Source organism: Canis lupus, chromosome 37, assembly GCF_011100685.1.
Source record: "Canis lupus familiaris isolate Mischka breed German Shepherd chromosome 37, alternate assembly UU_Cfam_GSD_1.0, whole genome shotgun sequence".
Lineage (NCBI taxonomy): Eukaryota > Metazoa > Chordata > Mammalia > Carnivora > Canidae > Canis > Canis lupus.
The window spans coordinates 25,446,160-25,469,437 of NC_049258.1; the positions used below are offsets into that span (position 1 = coordinate 25,446,160).

The 23,278-nt window shown below is 54.5% G+C and overlaps 1 protein-coding gene across 1 annotated transcript in view; it reads right to left on the reverse strand.

Moving 5' to 3' along the window:
• CFAP65 (cilia and flagella associated protein 65) overlaps positions 1-23,278 on the reverse strand; it is a 32,647-nt gene that overhangs the window by 989 nt on the left and 8,380 nt on the right. The window contains 22 exon segments of the mRNA XM_038585772.1: positions 20-520; positions 1,034-1,162; positions 1,456-1,652; positions 1,873-1,917; positions 3,622-3,729; positions 3,918-4,031; positions 4,263-4,406; positions 5,759-5,917; positions 6,018-6,209; positions 8,203-8,313; positions 8,476-8,542; positions 8,851-9,027; positions 13,599-13,727; positions 13,998-14,211; positions 15,363-15,491; positions 15,947-16,097; positions 16,286-16,444; positions 17,613-17,837; positions 18,451-18,696; positions 20,449-20,586; positions 22,200-22,559; positions 22,808-23,008. Of these exon segments, the coding sequence (XP_038441700.1) occupies positions 20-520; positions 1,034-1,162; positions 1,456-1,652; positions 1,873-1,917; positions 3,622-3,729; positions 3,918-4,031; positions 4,263-4,406; positions 5,759-5,917; positions 6,018-6,209; positions 8,203-8,313; positions 8,476-8,542; positions 8,851-9,027; positions 13,599-13,727; positions 13,998-14,211; positions 15,363-15,491; positions 15,947-16,097; positions 16,286-16,444; positions 17,613-17,837; positions 18,451-18,696; positions 20,449-20,586; positions 22,200-22,559; positions 22,808-23,008 (3,896 nt within the window).

Here is a 23,278-nt window from a genome sequence, read left to right on the forward strand (position 1 = left end):
CCTTCCGCAGGCTGCTCACCGGCTGATGGTCTCCTTCTCGTCCTGCTCCTGCTCCTCCTTCACTATGACCTTCAGCTGCTGCTGCCACTGCCATTTCAGCGACTCCTGGGACGCGGGCTGCAGCATGGGCTCAATCCCCATCCAGGGCACCTTCTCTTCCTTCCCTTCCAGCTCCTCCTCCTCCAGCTCCCCCTTGCCTGTCTCCTCCTCTTCCATCTCCTCCTCTTCCTCCTCTTCCTCCTCTTCCTCCTCCAGCTCCTCCTCTTCCTCTTCCTCTTCGCTCTTCTCCTCCTCCTCCCCCACTTTCTTTCCCAGCCTCAGTTTGTCCTCCTCTGGCTCCTTGCCTTTGCTGGCCTCCCAGCTGCTAGAGGATGGAGACAGGACTGGTGCTAAGTGCAGGGTGTTGTTCTGGGCCACGAACCTGGCTGACTGCTCATTCCAGAACTGGGAGAAGTAAGGCATCTTCTCCACCAGGCTTTGGTCCACGGCCTCATGGAAGATCTTGTCTTCTAGCAGACCCCTGCATGGCAGGGAGGAGGAAGAGGAGGTCCCTGCTGGGAGGCCTTGCAAGGGGTCCTTGAGCCCCCCCTTTGGGACTCTGGCTTCAGTGTTCTCCAAGGGGCAGTTCCTGCCCACTCTGTCTACAAATGGGTGCTTGGACTAACAAGCCTTTAGTCAGCTGCCCTGCCCACCCCTTCTTTAGAGGCATCTCTGGGCCCCATGGGTCCTTAGAGGTAGAACCAAGAGGTCAGAGTTACACAGATAAGCAACCGGAGGCCTGGGGAGACAGTGAACTGGCTCAGACCTTATCTACTAGCCCTGGACAGGACAGACCTCAGGATCCAGACCTCAGGATCCCTCTAGCCAGCTCCATCAGAGCTGCCCCATCCTACAGGGCCTGGGGCCACCAGTGAAAGGATCTTGTAAGGAAGTTCTGTTTTTCAGGGCTGGGATTTCAGGGACCATGGGTGGACACAGAGTTGGCTGAATGAGCTGACAAGATGAGGGGGATGGTGAGGGTCCAGGGGGTCACCTGATGATGGTGGTGAGACAGTCAATCAGGAGCTGCTTTTCCTGCTTGGAGACGGCAGCCCACTTGTCTGGGGATTCTTCCTCAGAAGCCTCCAACTCCTCCCTGGGGCATTTTCTTTTTGGCAGCTCCCTGGAGCAGGCCGTGACATTCTGAGTGGCCTGAGTAAGCCACCATGTGGGAGGTTGGGAGATGGGGGTGGGTGGGTTCATGAGCAATGGTGGTGGCCATGAAGTCCTAAGAACATAGATGAGCTTGGGACAGCACCCCCACCCCCCACCTTGGCCCAAATGTAGTGCCCAAGCCTCAGAGTTGGCAACAGGACTTAGAGAGGCTCCAAGTTGGAAAAGGAAGGAAGGAGGTGGGGCAGGAGGCCTATCTGAGGTCCCCAGGGGGCAGAGACCCCTCCCTCCCTGAGAGTTCACCGGTGCAAGAAGTGGCGGGGAAAGTCAGAGAAGTTTGCTAGGAAGTAGTCAGTGGCATGAGCACGGGCCGTGAGGCCCAAGTACAGCATGTCTGGCGAGGGCAACTGGGGACAGAACCAGTTTATCTTCTTTGGGATCTTAAGGTTCCAGCTGGCAGGCCGGTTGAGAGGCTGCTGATTCCTGATGGGGGGCAGCGTCTTTGGAAAGGAGGAGAGGTGGATGACAGGGGTTTGGGGACATCACTCCCTTACCGATGGGTCCCTAGCCCCAACCAGGCCTTTTGGGCCAAATGCAAGTGTGATCCCACCCCACTTCCATCCCTCCCTTCCAGGAGGCTGGGCCAGCAGTTGGAGGTATCTCTGGAAGCAAGCAAGGACCTTTCAATTTATCCCAAGGAGATGGGGCTTATAAGCTCACCTTGTACTTCCTCATAGGTGCACAGGCTCCACAGCATCCGGCTTCCTGTGGAAGCAAGGAGACCCATGCTTGGGATACGAGAAGCCTAGAGGGACTCCCCTCTTCCTACCTTTCCTGTCCACCCATGGGTGGCCGGAAGCCCATGCCGGGACCTGCTGCCCTCTTGCTCTCACCCAACTCCCAGCCACACCCCCTTCCAGGACCTTCCTTAGGGAAGTGCTGCCTGCAGACTGCAAGGAAAATCAGATCACTCAACCGAAGGAAAGGAAAGGAGATTCCACCAAATATACGCAGGCTGTACCAAGGGTGCTTGTCCTTGTGCCTCGGAGCTTTGCAGCTTGGTGTGATAAGGAAATGCTCTCCTTCATTAAGATTTCATTCAGAAATCCCTTCTCCCACACCCTGCAGACATGATTTGCATTCATAGTTGGGCCACAGCTTTAGAGGGAAGCAGTGTCTCCTCCCTGGGGGTTGAGTGTGGTGAGTGCAGAGGTGATCAAGGTGCAAGAAGACCAGCATAGGGAGGCTGGGAAATGAGAAGGGACAGAAGAGGCTGTTTTGTCTCATGTTTATTCTCTGTCTTCCCTACAAATACTAGTAGTCGTTTAGTGCATCCACTGGATGCCAGGCACTGTTGCAGGCTCTTTGCATGCTTTAACTCATCCAATCCTCACCACAATGCTGTGAAGCAGGCATTATTTTACTTGCATTCAAAATATTTTTGAACTTTCATTTTTAATCCTCTTCATATGGGCAATTTCAAATGTACAGGAAGGTAGAGAGAATGTACAGAGTCCTCCATTACCCACCACATTACCCACCCATCAGCAGCTCATGGCCAATCTTGTCTCATTTGTGTCCCACTTCTGGGTTCTCTCTCTCTTTTCAAGATTTATTTATGTATTTGAGAGAGTGTGCGCATACACTCGTGTGAGCAGGGAGGGGAGGGGCAGAGGGAGAAGGAGAGAATGAGTCTCAAGCAGACTTCCTGCTGAGGGTGGAGTTCAACCTCGATCCCATAACCCTGAGATCATGACCTGAGCTGAAATCAAGAGTTGGACGCTTCACTGACTGCACCACCAGGTGCCCCTGGATTATCCTGAAGTCAATCCCAGATGTCATATTCCCCCTATTTTACAGTTGAGGGACTGAGATGTTAAGTAACTTGACCAAGATCCCAGAATTAGAAATTATTAAAGCCAAGAATCAAAACTGGATAACTGGTTTCCAGAGCCTGGCCCTGAAACCCCTGACCCACACCATCTTCCATCAGAAAGGTGAGCTGTTGGGAGACCTGTGGCTCAGCGATTGAGCGTCTGCCTTCGGCTCAGGGCATGATCCTGGGGTCCTGGGATTGAGTCCTGCATCAGGCTTCCCACAGGGAGCCTGCTTCTCCCTTTGCCTGTGTCTCTGCCTCTCTCTGTGTGTCTCTTGTGAATAAATAAATAAATAAATTTTTTTTTAAAAAAAAGAAAGTGAGCTGTCTTGTCTCCCCTGGGTCCCCACACCTGGCACTCAGCAGGCACCCATCAACACTGGCTACATGAGGCAGGGAATGGCCAGCCAGTCCTCTATCCAGAAGAGAGTCTCTTGGGGAGATGCTATGCTTGGTCTAATGAAAGCAAGCTAATGTGGGACAGGGCTGGCAGGTTTTACATGTAGGACCACCTCACATCACCACCTCTGTCCACCTTGGTAAGGCCAGTCAGAAAGATCTGTGGTGTTCAAGGCCCACTCTGGCCTCCTCACCTTCACTTTCCTATCTGTGATGGTAAACTCCACTTCCTGCCGCATTTCCTCATCCTTCCACTCCTGTAGTTCCTTATGGTACTGGTTCAGGAGGTCCTGCCGATACACCTGTAGCCCAGGACAAGGAGAAGGTCAAGGTCTGGAGGACTTGTGTCTTGTGGAACCCCCTCCCCCTCCCCATTCCTCCAGGGGCTGGCCTCTGTCTTTCTGTGGAGGTCTGCAGATCTCATAGCCCACACACATCCCAGGAGTGAGAGCTATGCTCCATCCCAGCTTCTCTCTGGTGCTGGTCCCACCTTGCACACCAGGTCCATGCTGTAGAAGCTGGCATGCACTGAGGCCTTCAGGGTCACCACGAATGGAATTGTCTCTTCAGGAGCCACCTTCCCTGTCATGGGACTCACAGACACCTGTTTGTTTGGGGGAAGAGGTCTCTGGAGCTTCACAGGGATGGGATGGAGTAGGTTGAAATGGGATGCGATAGGATAGGATATAGTGGGATAAGATGGGGTGGGATTCAGTGCGATGGAGAGGGGTCAAGATGGGATGGAATGGGGTGGGATGGAGTGGCCTGGGATGGGGTAAGATGGATCTTGAGCCCTGCTAGAGGTTCTAATTCTGTGGGAATAGGGCACTCTCACCTCCCCAAACTCTAGAGGCTTCAGCTGCCACTCAAAGACAATTGTCTCATTCTTGGAGATGTTGTTAAGGAACAGCAGGCGGCTACACTTGCTCTGCACAGGAATGTTTCCCAGGGAGATATGAGACTGGGACAGGAAGACATTCTGTTGGTGGAGACAACACAACAGCCACTTTGGGAGGTGAAGACATCATAACCATAGCAACCACTACCAGTCACTGAGTGCTTTCAGCAGGCCAGGTACCATGGTAGACAGTTCAGTCATTTGATCCTCACCATGGCCCTGGGGTATACATATATAATAATTGTCCCCACTTTACAGATGAGCTGCTAAGGTTTAGAGAACATAAATTTTTTTCCAAAAGTCTCTTACAGGCATAGCGGGAATAACCCAAGACAGTCTCACTCTAAAGCCTATGCTTTTGACCATTAAAATAGGCTTGGGAGGGCTGAGCAATCAGAATTTGCTTAGGGGGACGCCTGGGTGGCTCAGCGGTTGAGCCTTTGACTCAGGGGGTATTCCCAGGGTCCGGGATCGAGTCCCACATTGGGCTTTTACAGAGAGCCTGCTTCCCCCTCTGCCTGTGTCTCTGCCTCTTTCTCCGTCTCTCATGAATAAATAAATAAGGTCTTTTAAAAATTTTTGCTTGGGGAAGACAGAACTCAAACCAACATAATTTGGATCCCTGATGGATGGTTGTAAACTTAATGGTGGTGGGGGGGGTGTGAGCTGTTGGCATCTTTACTGGGAACAGAAGAGCAGGGGGTCTGGAAACACCACATGGAAGGGGCACTTTCTCTCTGCAGGGACCCTGAGTGTCTCCAGGGCTGAGACCTTGTCTGGCTCTTCTTCGTGTCCTCCGCAGTGCTGAGCATGCAGCTAGAGTCCAAAAACAGTAGGAGTGGAAGGGTGAACAGGCAGATATATAGGTATACAGTGACTGGGTGGCTGTATGGAAGGATGGATGGAGAAGTGGATGAATGGATGAATAGATGGATGGATGGATGGATGGATGGATGAGTAGATGGGCATGTGGGCCAATGGGAGGAGTTGGATGGATGGATGGATGGATGGATGAATAGGTCAGATGTCCCAACAGTGGGCTGTGTTTGAACTAAAGATGGTGCTGTTGACTCTAGATATCTTACAGCAAAATCCATCTAGGAACAGGGAGGGGCTGTTCTGTATGAAGAGAATATCTTACAGCCAAAAATGGGAGAGCTTCCTTCTACCCCTTCCAATATCTCCATCCCAATGCCCAGAGTGACTTGAGCAGGAACACCTATGGGCACTAGGTGGCAGAGTAAGCCTCTCATGGAGCCGGTGCGGCCTCATAGCTCCAGATGAGGGCTGGTTCCAGGCTTCACCTCTGCATCCCTCCCCTGCCTCCTCCATCACATTTCTTTCCCAGCTTCCTCATCCCTCTGCAGTGGCCCCCCGGGGGTCTAAGGCTCCTCCTAGTTCCCAGGCCTTCCTACCTCCCTTCCCTCTCCTACCTGTCCAGGAACCATCAGCCTAGGATGTATGGAGTTGTCATCCCAAGAGGAGATGTTGTGGAATGGGGCTGTGTCCCCCATGACATGGGGGTCATAGCCCACTCCCTGGAAGCGGATGATGGCTGAGTTCCATCCCAGGATGTGTATGGGCACATCCACCTGGGAAGTTAGGAGGGCGGGGAAGGGACTAGTCAGAGCAAAGCTTGCCGAGGAGGCCAACACCAACCTCCATCCTTAATCAGCCTGGGCTGCTGCTCACCGTGTAGGTCTTGGCCTCAATAGGTGAGAAGATCCACAAGACCTGAGCAGTTGTGCCTGGCTGGATCTTCCCGTTGGGGTTGAGGCAGCAGAAGATGGGGTGATCGAAATTTTTTTCCTGAACCTGTGACAGGATATTGGTCTGGATCTCATAAGTCACGGGCACCGAGCCACCATTATACAGCTCATAAATCTGTAGGGGGGCAGGAATAATGAAGTCTTCATACCAGCCCAGGGCTGCAATGCACAGAGCCTGGGGTTCTGTGTGCAGGAGGGCAGGCTGATCATGATGTCACTCTTACAGCCTAGGGCTCCCTGACGACCTCTGATTTCCCTTATCACTTGATCACTCAAGAAGTATATAACTATATTTTCAGCCTGTGACATTTTAAGATAATCTGTAATCCTTATTTACTCTTAATTCACCTTTGTCAGGGTATAAGGGGGCACTATCGCTCACGTCTGTGATTTACAGAAGTGTCCATGCATGCACCCTCCAGACCCTTCAGCATCTTCTAGGCTCTTGTTCTAATCACCAGGGAGGCTGCCACTTTCCACATCTGCCCTCAGAGGCAGTCCTGCTTAAAGGCAGATGAGGGAGGGGAAGGAAGCTATGGGGCCCCCCAAGACTAACTCCAAAGTGTGGGAATCATAGAATGTCCTGGAAGAAACCAGGGATCTTCTGGGCCAATCCTTCATTTTAAGATGAAAAAAAAATGGAAGCCAGGGAGAGCCAACAGTTCGTCTGGATCTAGGTCTTGCCCCCTCATCATTCCCAGCACCCACTCCTGAATATGCTGATATTTCTCTAGCCTGGGTCATTCTCTGAGCTCCAGACCTGGTATCCAACTTCCGCTTGACAAGCCCTCCTGCCCCCTCACCGGCCACTGATTGTCTTATAGGCATCTCAAATTTGGTAAAAACCAAACTCTTCACTAGAAAGCCTATTTCTACCCCCAGGGTAACTCTTTTCAGTAAATGCTCAAACTAGGAATTCAATACATCTCAATCCCTCCCTTTCTCCCAATCCAGCCCCAGCAAGTCCCAATGATTCTGCCTCCAAAATGTAAATTAAATCTGTTCACTTCTACTTCCGCTGCCCTCTGGTGGATCCAGGCCACAATCTGTCGTCATCTCATGAATCAAAGAGGAAGCTTGGCCACAGTTGTGGAGATTGGCTGGAGGCACAATTAGGTCTCCTGGCTCCAGACCCATTTTCCATTGTCTGTGTTCAGGGCCACAGGGGAGTGGTCTAGTCTCTCAAGGGGAAGCTTTCCATGGGACATTGAGTCTTTGCCTTCCTTTTCAAGGACCTGGGCTCCTGCAGCCTTGGGTGGGGCTTCAAGGAAACCAGTAGGGTAGAAGCTGTTGTAGGGAAGCAAACAGAGGTTGGGGCCAGGGGGTCCCATCCTTTCATGGCCAGAAAGCCCATTCCTCTGACTGCTGGCTGGATGACCAGAGGCCTCCACTCAGAAATACAAGGACTTTTCAATCCTTAGAAATGTCACAGCTACAGCATGTTTGGGAAAATATTTTGTCCCCCTGTGGGAGATTTCCAGTGTACATTTTCAGAGCCAAGGAACCCAATTCACTCTACTGAATAAAGAAAATTCTATAGCTTTGCAAGGGTTCATAGTCTGGTTTTTCATACATCAGAAAAATGTCCTTCCTGGAGCAGTGATTTTTCAAACTGGGGCTGAGACTTATCTGTGAACAGGTCATGAAGCCAATTTAGCAGGTCACGTCTAGCATGTAAGAAATGGGACAGAATAACTTAAAAACAGAAAATATCAGAACACTTTGCATGTAGTAGTGCACATACTGATTTATGAGCTTTGTTTTAGTTATATGTGCATGTATGTACTTACTGGGTTATTACCCAAAATATATCAGGGTGATTCATGGTCAAAGACATTCAAAGAATCCTATGCCAGAGGAGAGAAGCCCCTGCTTTTGCACCAGAACGAGGCCTGGCAAAGGGCTCAGCACCAGGCCTCAGGAAGTGGAAGCCTCTCACCTTGGATCTCTCCTAGTTGCCCAAACTCAGGGTCCCACTCGTTGCCCCACCTCTAAGAGCGAGGACTTCCGGAGGGCAGGGTCTTTGTCACCTGGGAAAGGGCTAATGGGGGATACTCAGAGATCAGTGCTTAGACTTCTCGGTAACCAGGACAGTGGGGCTCACTGACCTGCCTTGGGGGCAGTGTGTCTCCGATGGGTACAGGGATGAACTGGTGGCTAGTGGAGGTGAAGTGCACGTACTTTTGCTCCAGCCTCACTGTCACACCTATGAAATTTAGCTGGAAATAGAAAGCCCATGAGTTTACCATCCTTCCCTGGGAGGAAATAAAGCACTCAGCAGAAAGATCTCGACCCTAGCTTCCCGGGGTGGGAGGTGGGGGGTGCACGGTTCCCTGCTCCTCTCTTGGGTGCCCAGGACAGGATGAGGTCTGGGGTCTCACCAGGATCTCCCGGCCATAGGACACCTTGAAGAGCACTGGGAGGCGATCGGTGCCAATAAACAGGTGGCTGGAAGGGAGGGGACAAGTCTGGGCTGAGTTCCTGAGCCCCGGTACAAGCAAGAGAGGCTTTGGGGCCACTAGCTGCTGGGAGCAAGTGGAAACCCCCCGAGTTGGGACAGGGCTAGAGGGAAGTGAAACCTCCCTCCAAGTGGGTGGGCAGCATCGTCCATTGGTGGTGGGCGCTTAGGGTACCCTGGGGTCACAGAGTGCAAGGCCAAGCTCCTCCAGGCGACCAGGGGAAGGGACAGGGTGCAGTGGTGGGGTGGAGGGGATTCTCCAGGACCGGAAGTGTAGGGCAGGCAGTGGAGGGAGCACCTGTATTTGAGTTCCACCACCTGCTCCTGCCCAGGACTCAGGCTCCCAGCCTTGGGGCTGATGGAGAAGATGCAGTTGTCCTGCACACGCATTTGGTGCAGCTCTGTGCGGTCAAACTCTGCTTGCTCCGCCCACAGCTCCAGGTCAATCTTCTGGTCACTTGGAAAGAGGAAGGCCCTGGAAGAGGGGTGCAAAGGCGGAGTGAAGCCTCCTGGACCAGAGAGGCGGGAGCGCTGGGCCGCAGGTTGAGTGGGTGGAGGCTGCTCCTACTCCCTCCCCGGGTTGGGTAAGCGGCCCCATCCGTGGCTGAGCAAACGCAGCTCTAGTGGGTTCTCACTTCATAACAGCCCCCAAACCTGGGAAGAGCAGCAGGTCCCTGCTGATGATGTGGGAAAGTAGAGACTGGGGCTTTTATTGTGGGTAACAGGGGCTGAAGAGGACTACCTGGGTATGTGAGTGACTTTGACCTAGCTAGCCACTAATCCTGGGGCGAAGGGGGCAGGTTGTGTGACTAAGGAAGGGCCAGGTGAAGCCGTTAAAAATGCCAGCAGCACCAACCACCAACCAGGAGCCCCCGAGAGGAAGGGTGCCCAGGCCAGTGTGGGCCCAGGGCAGAGAACCTATGCCCCAGCAGAGCTGGCACTCTTGCACCTGGAGAAAGTCTGGGCATAGACTTAGTGCTCCCCAAAATGCCTCATGTTGTAGGAAACTGCACTCCAGCTGGTTGACAAAACAAGCAGCCAGGGGGTCCCCAGGTTACAACCTGAAAAGGAGGACCCCCTTCCCTTGTAGAGACAGGGCACAGAACTGGGCCCTGGGCAGAAGGCGCGAACGGGGAGCAGGCCAAATGGGAAATGCTCAACAAAGAGTGGAGGAAATGCAAATCGAGACTCCCCCGAATCAGTCTTAAATATTTTCCTATCAGAAGCTTGATAAACAGTTCCACTCGATGCTGCTAAGTTTAGAAAGAGCAGACACCTTCAAACAGGGAGGCAGGGAAGGCACTGCTGCCACCTTTTGTTATAGGGATTTTGACAGCATCTACTAGAATAAAAACTGCCCATGCCCTTTGACTCACAAATTCTCTCCTAGGGAACTAATCTCCAGGAATAAATGCATGTGTGCACGTGCACATACACACACACACACACACACACACACACACACACACAGGTGTTTATTACAGCTTTCTTTGTAGTGGCAAAAAAAAAAATCACTGGGAACAACTAATGTCATCCAGGACAGGATTAGTTTAATAATTTAAGAGCCATTCATATTATGGAATATTATGCAAGTATTAAAAAGAGAGTTAAGGGGACACCTTTGGCTCAGGTCATGATCTCAGGGTCCTGTGATGGAGCCCCAAGTCCAGCTCACTGCTCAGCAGGAAGCTTGCTTCTCCCTCTGCCTCTCCCCCTGTTTGTGCTCTCTTTCTCTCAAATGAATAGATAAAACATCTTTTTAAAAAAGAGTGAAGAGGAACGCCTGGGTGGCTCAGTGGTTGGGCATCTGCCTTCAGCTCAGGGCATGATCCTGGGCTTGGGATCGAGTCCCTCATCGAGCTCCCCGCCTGGAGCCTGCTTCTCCCTCTTCCTGTGTCTCTGCCTCTCTCTCTCTTTCTCTCTCTCTCTCTCTGTCTCTCTCATGAATAAATAAAATCTTAAAAAAAAAGAGTGAAGAGTTTTGTGCATTGATCTGTATTGATCTGAAAGGAATGTTATTGGCATAATGACGAGTGAAAATGTTACTGATCTAATGCTGAGCAGAAGGCTGTAAGTACAGCATCGTGCTGTTACTGTAAAAAAAATTTAAGGGTAACTTGAATTCATGCATGTGGGCTGTACGTGTGCTCAGGGCTGTGATGGTGCGTGTGTTCTGTATGTGTGCTGAGGGCAGAAGCCCCCTCCAAACCCTGGTGACCCCAGCAGAGTGGACACGGGTTGGGAGCTGGGGAGTTTCTTGCTTTTCTTCCATCACCTTTGTGTCTTTTGACAGGTGAATAAACTGCTTTTGTCATTTTATCCAGGGGATACCGATCAGCGACTAAACTGGAGATCTTGGGCCGCCCGGATGGCTCAGCGGTTTAGCGGTGCCTTCAGCCTAGGCTGTGATCCTGGAGACCCGGGATCGGGTCCCGCACTGGGCTCCCTGCATGGAGCCTGCTTTTCCCTCTGCCTGTGTCTCTGCCTCTCTCTCTCTCTGTGTCTCTCATGAATAAATAAATAAAATCTTTTTTAAAAATAAATAAACTGGAGATCTTGCTACTTTGGGGTTATCTGGATAGTTCTGACGCCTCTGTTTCCAACCCAGTCCCCCTCCAAATAATCCCAGCCCCTTGTCCCTGCCAGTTCTGTAGTGTGGGCCCCTACCTCTGCTCCCTTGCCTCAAGCTGCTAGTCCATTTCTCTCCCTGCACCCTGCACCTTGCACCCTGACCCCAGACCAGAGCAATAGGTCTTGAAGGCAGATCATGTCTCTGTCCCTTGTCCCCACATACATCACCATCAATGCCAAGAAATCCAAACTCTTGGGAGAAGGCCCAATGCCCTGGCCCTTGTCTGCCTCCCAAGTCACATTCGGCACCCCTTTCTCCTTCTCTGTCAGCGCTCCAGCCAGGCTGAGCCCTTTTATCTTACCTGTGCACCTACCAGGCCCTCTGTCTAGAAGATTCTTTGCAGCCTCTCTGCCCCTTCTCCCTAAGCTGTGGGTCTAGCTCAGTTGTAGCTTTCTTCTACACACATCACTCTGGACCGAAAAGCTGGCCTACCCCAGACTCCTGGGGCACCCAGAGGGCCAGGCTTGGACCGGTCAGCATCTCAATTTTGAGGCCAGGAGCCCGGGCCTAGGAAGCCCCCAGTAAACATCTAGCCAAGACCTAACGAGTGCACCGAGGAAGCAGGAGATGTTAACCAGCATATGTGATGTCTGTAAGGCCCTCTGCCTCCCTAAGCATCAGGGGAGGAGACCTGGAGGGGGGAGGGCTCTACGGCTCCTATTTCCTCAGATGCTCCCCCTCCTACCTGGGGGTTGTCACTCTGTCCCGGCCTGCTGCTGCCTTCAGGCCAAGTCCACACTCCCCATTTCTTACTGGTCTTGGTGGGAATAAAACCTTCAGTCTGTTCTTTATGAGCTCAGCAGAGACTGGCTAGATTTTTCAAAAATAGCCTTCTAAGAAATTGAAAGGAAACACAACAACACAAAAAGCCGAGGAGAGTTAAGCCTTCCAAGGAAGGTTCGCTGTGCTTGGACTCCAGGAAGAAGCACGGATTGCCTTCCTGAATGAACCTCAAATAATCTCCTGATGGATGGGCTCAGCTCAGCGGGCACCTTGCCTGGGTTTCCTCCCGCCTCGGTTTCCAGCAACCTGGACTCTCTCCACACGGAGTGTGAGCTGGCTTGCTCCTACACAAACACACTTGCATGCATAATCCACCAAAATACCCTGCTCCACGCCCGGACAGACTAACGCCGCTTTTCCTGTAGCGCCTGGCTTCTGGCCACTCCAACAGCCCCAGTGAATGGCGATCTGGAGCTCAGGCGGGCCCGGGCCTCCCCCACCAGGCCAGCAGCCCTGCCTGCCAAGCTTCCTCAAGTCATCAGGGCCAGGAGCCCTCAGCCACTCATAGTCCTGGCTCTTCTCAGACAGGAGCCACATAAAGAGCCAGCCTCCTCAGGGGCAGGAATAATCCAGAGAGTGAGGGCGGCCACTGCACCCCCAATGATGCAGCCTCCACCCCATCCCTGCCCCTACCACACCCCAAGACTGCTCAAGCTGGAAGTTTTCCTGAGATCACAGAAGCCACCTCCACCACACCCCCCTATGCCTACTTTCCCAGGCCAGGCCCCTGGTTCTTTCCCCCCCAAGCCTGACCCAGCTGGGTATACTCCTTTCTCACCTCCGTTTAGGCACGAAAAATTAGAAGTCATCAAAGGGAAATTTAGTAGGAAGTCAAGACACGTGGCAGAGGCAGGGAGGAAGAGCAAGGAAAAGCCCTGGCCTGGAAACAGGATGTTTACTGGGCACGAGTTCGGGCCCCGATGGGAGGAAAGCCGAGCACAGGAAGGGCCACGCTTGGCAGGCTCAGGGCTCCAGGCCCAGGCCCACATGACTGAAGAGGCACAGCCTCAGGCTTCCTGCAGCCCACGTGGCTTTGCTGAGCCGCGTCACCCTCCCCGACACTGGCTCCATGGCAGCCCATCCCTGTCCTTTCCCACCAGAGGTCTTAACTCGCCCCCATGCAGGCCTGGCCTCCTGGGCCGAAGCTGTGGCGGGGGTGCCCCGGTGCCCAGCACAGTGCCTGCCTGGTACACAGCAGCGGTCTGAAGACTTCTTGAGGACTACCTGGTACAGATCTGGCTTTGAACCTGGCTCTGGCCGCTGATGGCTGAGTGGTCTTAGCCGAGTCCTCAGCCTTCGTCTGCAAAAGAGTCAGCGGAGGGGGCTTCCTTCCCCCAGGGTTGGTGTGAAGCTCGGAGGAGAAAAGGCTTGCACATCAGTGCCACGCTGCAGCAGGTGTCCAAAGGGTACTTCTCACTCATTGAGCTCTTAGGAGGACCGTGCCGGTCTCCCGTCAGTCCCCTCCCTCTTGAGCCTATGCACATCTCCGGAAGCGACAGGTTTGGAGTGCGGATGGTTGACCCCCATCTCACGCTGGCCTCCCCACCCCATCAAGGAGACTTCTCAGAGCCACCAGGCCTCCGGCGCCTGTCTCCCGGGCCCCCCAGCAGCCCCTTCCAAGCCTGCCATACCAGTCCAGGGGCACCACTCCACTGTTCTTTAGGGCCAGGAGCACTACCGAGGGGGAGGCCTCTATTGGTGCTGCCCCAAAATTGAAGTCGAGCTTCAGAGGGGTGAAGACTTGGGGGATCTGGCTTGTGCTGTGTGGAGCAGAGAAACAGACTCAGAGTCAGATGGGGACAGTATGGGGCCCTCCCAGGGGGTGCTGGCTGGGCAATCATCTTCTAGCAGGTGGGACTTGGGGGGGCAGGGGGGAGCAAGCCCGTCAGACCTTGAGCCAATCCCTGACTTCTCCAGGCCCCTCCAGGGATGGGCAAGACTTTGCAGGGGAGATGGGTGCTGGAGGTGTGGGCAGAAAGCTCCGAGAACATTCCCAAATAGGCCCTGCCCCTTCCCTGGGCCTGCCTCACCTGTGCCGGGTGGGCACCCTGAAGGTGAGCTCCTGGGGGGTGGGGTCACGCTCCAAGTAACTGTTGAGCCTGTCCAGGGAGAAGAGGTGCCACAGGTGCTTCCGGGTGATGCCCTCGATGCTGCCCATGGAGCAGACATCCAGGATGGAGAGTAAGGGATACACGGCCATCAGGAAGACGTGGCACAGCTCCTGCCTGTCCCCAGCCTTGTTATCTAGGGGAGAAGGGTGTGGAGGAGAGGAGTGGCCTCACCTCCCAGCTGCCCTGGGGCAGAGTATGCAAGCCTAAGGTGTGGGACCCCTGGCGACCTGCCCAGGACCCTTGTCAGGAGCAGCAGACATCTCCCAGGCTCTGGGACGTTCCTGACAACAGCCAAGCCTTGTCTGGTACTTCCTATGTGTCAGGCATCGTCTGAAGTGCTCCACATGCATCGCTGTGTTAAATGCACCCCGTTACTTGTTTGCAAACTGACCCTCACTAACAGCTTCGTCAAGATATAATTCATATACCATAAAATTAATCCTTTTAACACATACAATTCAGAGATTTCATATTTTCAGAGCTTTGCAACCAGCACTATCCAATTTAGAGCATTTTGTCATCCCTAAAAGGAAGCCTGGGACCAAGCAGCTGTCGCTCCCCGTTCCCCCCTCCCCAGCCCTCCACCCCCCCAGCAACCTCTGATCTACTTTCTGTCCCTATAGATTTGCCTGCTCTAGACATTTCACATAAACACTCACACAATATGTGGCTTTTGGCCACTGGCTTCCTTCACCTGGCCTAACGTTTTCGAGGTTCATCCTTGAAGTTCACATGTTTTGGTGCTTCATTCCTTTTTTTTTTTTTTGGTCTGGGCATCATTATTATCACCATTTTACAGATGTGGAAACTGAGGCAGACGGAGATTTAAACAACTTGCCAAGATTACTACAGCTAATATATGCTGGGATCAGGAGCCAATCCCAGGCAGTCTGGCCCGAGTCTACAGTGTCAGCCACTCTTCTGTGCTGCCCTGGACTCCTCCCAGCAGCCCCGGGGGTAGGCTGATAACAGCCCCATTTTACGGAGGAGGAGGCTGAGGCTCAAGGCAGCTGGGGGATTTGTCTTAAGGTTCCCACAGGAAACAGGTGCTGCTCTGAACCCTCCATGCTGAGTCCTGCACAGCTCAGGGGCACGCAGGCACACACACACACACAGGCACTGGCAGGCAGCTGTGGTTGGTACGGGGCACACACACCAGCCACCCAAGGACGCACCCTCGCACGCCAACACTCACCCTGCTAGCCCTGTCTGGACCCTCAGTCCTGCTCATGTGCTCCTCCCGCCTTCCTCCCTGGCCCCGACTCTGCCACATGGCCCAGGTACCTCTGTGGGAGAGGAGGGAGTAGCTGATCGTCCAGGAGTACTGGGACCGCTGGTTGGGAGAGGCAGTCAAGCAGATGGTGTCCCGGGACCGGGGTGGCATGCTGCCCTCTGTGCGGTCCAGCTGCAAGGCTGCTCAGAGACGACCCAGCAGGGTCGAGGGTAGAGGAGGCCCTCAGTGCAGGCCAGAGAGTCCCGGCCCCTCCTTCTGCTCCTTTCCCGATATCCTCCCCTGGGCCAGCGGAGCACTGGCTAGAGAGCAGGCCCAGAGCCAGGAACAGGGAGCAGAGTCCCTCTTCCCAGAGCAGACAGAGGAAACCATTTCTTGCGTCACCAGCACCCGCTATGCACTCTGCTCCGCCTAGCAGCCCTGTGAGGTGGGTGCCAGCAACAGCCCCATTTTAAAGATGAGGAAGCTGAGGCTCACAGTCACCCACCCAGGGCCACACATCTGCAGAGGTGGAAGCACCAAGTTTTCAGCCCCGCTCCGCCTGCCCTCAAACTGTGGTCTGGTTAGCGGTTGTGTTTGAGCCATTGTCCCCCACGGCCTGCCTCCCTGGGCCCAGTCCCCGCCCAGGCCCAAGTACCAGGGGGGCTGCTGCCCATGACCTTGGGGCTGCACTGCTCCAGGTAGAGGCGATAGTAAAGGGTACAGTTGCCATCATTCAGAAGCACCAGCAGCCTGGACTGAGTGCTGTTCACCAGCACGTTCCCGAAATCCAGCTCCTTCTCCTTCGCCTGAGGGCCAGAGTCAGCCAGCCGCAGCCTGGCTTTCCCACCCCGGGCCTCAGAGAATCTCCAGGGCAGGGCAGGGCCAGCGGGCTCCCATCCCGTGCCCTCTTGGAGCCGGGCACCCTGGAGCCTTCCTCCCACCTGCGCCCTGGCCCCCAGCTCCCCAGCCCGCCTGCCGGGGTTCTCCTACTCACAGAGAGGCTGCTGGTGATGCCGACGCCCACCAGCCGGAGCATGTAGTGGGTGGTGGCGGGGGGCTTGGTGTTCGGGGGCAGACCGGCTTTCCAGACCCACATCCCCACTCGGAACAGGTACTTGGTCTCCTCCAGAGGGCTGAAGGTCCACGTCAGCGTCTGCAGTCACAGAGATCACCACTGCATGGGGCTCTCCAGATCCCTGCCCGGACTCCTGGCCGTCGGAGGTCCCACTGCAGGGTATCAAGCTATGGTACCCCTTTCTGAGCAGTTACCCTGTGCCAGGCATCGTGTGTTATCTCCCTCAGCCCCTCCGTCCTTTATCCCCACGAGGTCAGTGGCATTATTTTAGTACCTCATTTTCTGATGAGATACTGGAGGCAGAGAAGTGGGGTAGCTTGACCAAAGTCACACGGCTGGTGAGGGGGCTTGGTGGGAGCTGGAGTGTGAAGTCTTTTTTTTTTTTAATTTTTTTTAATTTTTTATTTATTTGTGATAGTCACACAGAGAGAGAGAGAGAATGAGGCAGAGACACAGGCAGAGGGAGAAGCAGGCTCCATGCACCGGGAGCCCGACGTGGGATTCGATCCCGGGTCTCCAGGATCGCGCCCTGGGCCAAAGGCAGGCGCCAAACCGCTGCGCCACCCAGGGATCCCTGGAGTGTGAACTCTTGAAGCTGACTCCAGAGCCCATGTGGTCTCTCGCCTCACTGACTACTACCTGGGTTCTTCCAGACACCACGTCTTGGTGGTTCTTGGCCCAAGTTTGGCCACCCCCAACTAACCCATAAGGCCCTCGACCAGGGAATGGGGCTCTGCTAGTTTGGGATCCAGCTGGTGTCCCCCTTCCAGACTGCTGCTGAGGCCTCAAGGACTCCTCTTCCTCACACCTTAATGATATCCACCATTTGGCCCCAAATCCAGCTGCTCCCAACCACCTCCAGAGGATCTCGTGGCTTTGACGACCACGGATGGAGACAGGACTTTGCCCCCTTGAAACTGGTTCAAGTGTCAGCTCTGCACCTCTTCATTTATCATCTTAGTGAAATGGCTTTTCCTTCTCTAAGTTTCCATTCTTTGTAAAATGGGGGTTAGGACAGTGGTAACAGTAACCTCCACTTCTAAGTCAAGGGAAGGGATCACAGATTAAATGGGAAGGTGCACACTGTAAGCCCGGCCCTTGATAGGCATGAGTGAGAGATGCCCTGGGATCTCCTTGCACACAGCCCACCCAAGCTCACGTAGACTTCCCCGAGTCCGTGCCTTGGCTGGGGGGCAGGGAGCAAGCAGAGGGGAGCATGGGCCCCCAGCAGTGGGGCAGGACTCACAAGGCTGTCGCTGGGCTGGATAAGCCCCCGAGCAGGCTGGACGGCCAGCATCTTCCGGTGCTGCTGGGAAATCCTCCATTCAAACTCCAGGGGCAGACGCAAGGGGTTGTGGAAGGTGAAGAGGCTGGTGGAGGAGCAGCCCACCCAGGTCGGCTTGAAGAACACACTCCTACAGGTGTCCAGCTTCAGCTGCAGAGGCTCCTCCCGGCTCTGCATGATTACCTCCTAGGGCCGGAGGAGGTAGGGCAGTGTCCTGACGTCACCCTGCTGCCCTGGCTCCCCTACATGTCCAAGAAGCCATGAGTGGGCAGCTCTTCCCCCTTGCGGAGGGCAGCAAAAGGCCCTTCTCCAGCCCAGGCACCAGCAGCTTCTGTCCCGGCCCTCCTCCAGCCCAGGCACCAGCAGCTTCTGTCCCGGCAGAGGAGGTAGTGGCCGATCCAGAAGACAGTTCTTGAAAAGAACTCAGGGACTGAGAGAGGATGTACAGACCATTTCATGGGCCAGACATGGGCCCACCACCCTGGCCCAGCCCCATACGCCCCTCTGCAACCTGCAGATGGGAACCTACTATTGCCCCCACTCATTCCTTTGGGACCTCTGCACCCCTTTTCTTGTCCCAGACACCTTGAGGTGGATATGCTGGGCCCTGAGGGTGGGAGAGCTGTTCACAGATGTGGCCAAGGGGTCTTCTCCCTGCTATGGCACTTCCTGGGGAGAAGCAGTCCCCTGACTATTTTAGGGGATCTTCGGAAGCTAGCCTCAGAATCTAGCTTTGAAAAGGAAAGCCCTGAACTACAGCCCACTCCTCAGGACCCAGTCCCCTGGCTCTGCCTTTTACCTTGAGATACTGGGGGCAAAAATTAAACTGCAAGTAGAAAATGTGCTGCTTCCAGGAGTTGCCCTTGGGGTAGGTACAGACGAAGAGGATCTGGTGGGCCTTGGGGGCCACAAGGCCCGAGCTGGGCCGCAGGGAGATGTCCGAGCTGCTTTGGGGGGCCAAGTTGAAGGTCAACATCATGGAGCCTTTGTTGATCAAGAGCAGGCTGCGGTAGGAGGGTTCATTGGAGGACACTGCTGGAAAGAGCTGTGGTGCGAGATAAAACGGACCAAGCTCAGATCTATGCACTTCCCCCTCCAACACTCCGCTGATGTGCACACAAGCACCACATCCCTCAATATTCCCGGGACGCCGAGGGGATCAGGGAAGTCTATGTGGCCTTGGGTGGGCCTGCCTCCGACAAGGAGCTCCAAGGTACTGCCACACATCCCAGTCACTACCCTGGGAGCAGGGAATGGAGGGACACAGCTTGGCACAAAAAAATGCTTCTGTCTTCCAGAGACCTCTAGATGGGGAGACAGAGTGGCTGTAGGAAGTGGGCCCAGGAAACGGAGGTTTCTGTGACCCCTCCTCAAAGTTATGAAGGTCTTTCATTTTAGGGTGCCCTTAAATCATCCTTTGGAGAATTCACTTTAAGATCTTGCTCCAGAAGCTCTGGGATAAGCAGCCCCTTCTAGATGATTCTCATACAGATGGCTGAGGGGAACCCCACTTTGAGAAAGGGAAAGCCCCAGAAATCCCAGCTTCCAAACATTCCTTAAGCATGTAGGGTATGGCCAGCTGCCGACTAAGAGCTGGGGACCATACAACATGAGGCCCAAAATTGCTGACCAGGGTGCCCTGTCCAGGGGCACGTGTGTGAGACAGTGGGGGGCAACACAGGCCCAGAGTCAACTGGGCAGCAGCAAAGACCACAAACTGTGGGATGAACTGGCCAAGGTTAAGGGACAGGGGTCAGTGAGGGCAACCCCATGCAGTCAGGGAGAGATTTGAGCTGAATCTCGGGGGTGAAGTCAGTTGGGGATTGGAGAGCAGAAGTGCAATTGGTGGTGGAAAGGGGAGCAGGATCACCCCAGCACAGTGCCCCAAAGTGGCACCTTTCCAGCAACAGGAGGCATAAAGGCAGTGGAGACAAAGGATGGGAAGGATGACAAAGGTAAGGGAGGCTGGGAAGAGGCATCAAAGGAGAAGCCAGGACCAGACCTTGGCTATGTGGCTCCAGGGTTTATGCTTTTAGGCCTTCTGTCATCTGGCCGCTGCTCAGGTAGACAGGGCCCTTGAGGGCTCTTCAGAGAGGCCTGGGGGCAGGGTGGGGGCGCCTGGGTGGCTCAGTGCTTAAGTGTCTGCCTTCGGCTCAGGGTGTGATCCCAGGGTCCAGGAATAAAATCTTTTTAAAATATATTTTATTAAAATATTAATAGACACAGAGAGAGGCAGAGGGAGACACAGGCAGAGGGAGAAGCAGGCTCCCTGTGGGGAGCCCGATGTAGGACTCGATCCCAGGACCCCGAGATTACAACCTGAGCTGAAGGCAGACGCTCAACCACTGAGCCACCCACACATCCAAATAAATAAAATCTTAAAAAGAGAGAGAGAGAGGCCTGGGAATCATGACAGGGACCAGCTAGCTCCGTGACCCCTACAGGCCTGGGCAATCTCCAAGGGCAGGGGCTCAAGGTGGGTGGCCATATCCCTAACGGGTGCTCAGTAAACCAGGCACAAACAAATGAAGGAGCTAGAGAATTTTAAACCTCAGTTTGAGAGGCCCAGGGACTATATCAGAGGGAGCTGGGAGGGGCCAGTGGTCCAAGCGCAGTCTGGCCCATGAGAGAGTCCTACATGCCCAGAGCCCAGAGGCTGGTGGTGGGGACGTTGGGATGGCCCAGGAGGGTACTGGGAGGTATCTGAGGCCATCGGAGTGCGGAGAGGGATCTTCAGAGCCAGGCAGTCACCAAGCTCCCCTGTCCCACCTCCCACTGCGACTGGGGCCACGCTCACCTTGGGGGCATCCAGGGAATACTGAGGGATGTGGTGCTCCAAGAAGGCACCATAGCTATGGCCTCGTGCACGGAGGGTCAGGCACCAGGATGGGCACACGGTGCAGTCCTCCTCGATGTTGTTGTAGCTCCGCAGGACCTGCAAGGAGGCCGGACCCAAGCTGAGAGGCCCGAGTCCGACCCTGCGGGGCCCCCAGCCTGCCCCCCTGCACTACAAGAGCCTCATGTTGGGCACAGAGAGAGGAGGGGGCTCCCTGGGAGGGCGGCGCAGAGAGCAGCCGTCCTGACAGCTCTGACTGGCGCGCCAGGCCCGGTCTCAGCCGATCCGCCCTGTAATAACCACAACAGGGGAGGTAGGAACAGCACTGATCCTGCAGGAATGTGCCTAGAGAAGCTTCGCTGGCCAACAGAACCAGAACGCGAGCCGCAAACGCAAGCCGCAGACGTCATTTCACGTGTTCTGTTGGCCCCACTGTTTCCCAAAGTGAAACACGGGAAATTAATTTCAGTGATATGTCGATTTACCCCCATAGATGCCGAAGCTGATCATTTCAACATATAATCAATATATACGTGATGCGTAAGATACTTCACATTCTTTTTTTTTTTTTTTAATATTTTATTTATTTATTTAGGATAGTCACAGAGAGAGAGAGAGAGAGAGGCAGACACACAGGCAGAGGGAGAAGCAGGCTCCATGCACCGGGAGCCCGATGTGGGACTCGATCCCGGGTCTCCAGGATCGCGCCCTGGGCCAAAGGCAGGCGCCAAACCGCTGCGCCACCCAGGGATCCCAATACTTCACATTCTTTTTGCACGAAGTCTTTGAAGGCCGGTGGGTCTCTTACAACCCATCGCAGTTTGGGCTAGCCGCATTTCAGGGGTTCAGTGGCCACATGTAGCTGGTGGCTGCCCTATCAGACGGCGCAGGGCTAGAGCCAGTGGCCTAAATATCGGGAGGGCTCGGCCCTGGCCAAGCCTCCACATTCCCCCTCTGCCAAGATGTTAGATCGGAGGCAATTAAAGTCTCAGCTTTGGAAAGCCTTCTTGAAAGTTCAGATATGACCCCATTTTTTAGATGAAAAGACCAAGGTTCAGACATTAAGGCACTTGCCCAGGGTCATCTAGCTGGTAAGGGATGCTAATCTTCTCTCAGCCCCAGCATCCTGACCCCTGGGAAAGAACATCCATGTAGGCAGAGCCCACAGGGAAGGGAAAAAAAGCAGGATCAGAGATGAGGGAGCGACCAGCATCTGCGACCATGAGGCTGGGTTGGGCACAGCCTGTGCTCTGAGCCTCTGGCCAAGGGAAGCTGTGCTTGGAGCCCCTACCCCACCCCTCAACTAATGATCTAGATCCCTGACTTGGTCTCCCAGGCTCTGCTTCCTGCCCACGGCTCGTTTGGACAGACTACTTCCTACTTCAAGAACTAGAGAGAAGCCAGGAACCCCAGAGAGTGACTCCTTATGTGCTGAATTTTCCTAAAGGGCTTGACCCCAACTGAGTTCTCCGGAGTGGGAGGCCACATATAAATGAGGCATAGTCAGATGGGCCAGGAAGCCCCTTAGCAAGGCAGCCTTTGAGCTTGGGAGAAGACAAACCAGTAAGGACTATTCTGTGGCCACGGAGGAGCTTGGCACGGAGGGGATGGATCCCAGAGCACCCCCACCCTACTCCCTCAACCCTGCCCTGCCATTCAAGCTTCAGGACAGAGAGGCAGCCCCACCCCTGGTCTCTTCGGCTTGGGCATACCTTATAGACAGCGAAGGCCTCGAGCTCCACAACATACAGACAGTTGGGGTAAGGTGGATGGAAGTGGAGGCGCATGGCCATAGACTTGAGTGGTGGCACGTCGCAGGTGTCTGGGGTCACCCAGAAGGGGCAGTCAGACCTGTGCGTCCAGACCACCGTGATCTTGCCCTTGGTGTGGTTCATCAAGTACAGGGGGACAGGGTTGGGGTTTTTGGGCCCAGGGCAGGCACCAAAATCCACCTCCGTGGGTTCTATGCTGACAGGTGGGGGGAAAATGGCTAGGTCGCTGGTACCATCGAAGAAATACTCAGTCATGGGAGGAATGAGAGGACACTGCAGGGCTGACATGTCCTCCAGGTCCTGTATGGGGAGAGACAGGTGAGCGGGGGCCCAACTACCATTCCTCCTGCCACTGCCCCTCATTTGCATGCCTCTTTCTAGAAAAAACTACTAGGGCTCCACACAGGTCATCCCCAACTACTAAAGGTACCCATAGGGCTCTGAGGGCACAGGACTTGCCAAGAATTTCTAGAGAAAAGGGCATGACCCTGGGGAGGGTAGCCTGTTTGTGTGTGTGCGTGGGGGGTGCCCCAAAGGGCCTGTCAAACCTCAGTGGAAATCATGAGCGCCCCATCCTTATCCTGTTGCAGCTTCTTCTCCCTCAGCATGATGCCCAGGATGTCAGGAGGATAGAACGTCAGGCCCCGTGCCCGGTGTGTGCGGTACCAAGTGAGGTGCTGAGGTCTCAGGATGGCTGGCTTGGTGCTGTCCGAGTGGCAGGTCCCAATCAGGTCCAGGAACAGTGGGTCCTGTGACATTTGTCTGTATAAGACTAGCTTTCAGCCCCCATTTGCCACCTTGGCCAGGTGCCAGCTGATCAGGACACAATTTGTACAACCTTGCTCACGGCCCTGCGTTGGATCCTCACTTCAAGGCTCTCTACCCTTGCACATGCTGCAGGGGTGAGTCCAGTCCCTCCCCCCCACCTCCCATTAGCAGCAGTGGTGGAAAAGCCCTGGACCCAGCAGGAATCAGGACAAGACTGGCACACCTGCTTGGCTTGGAGGGAGCCGAACCTT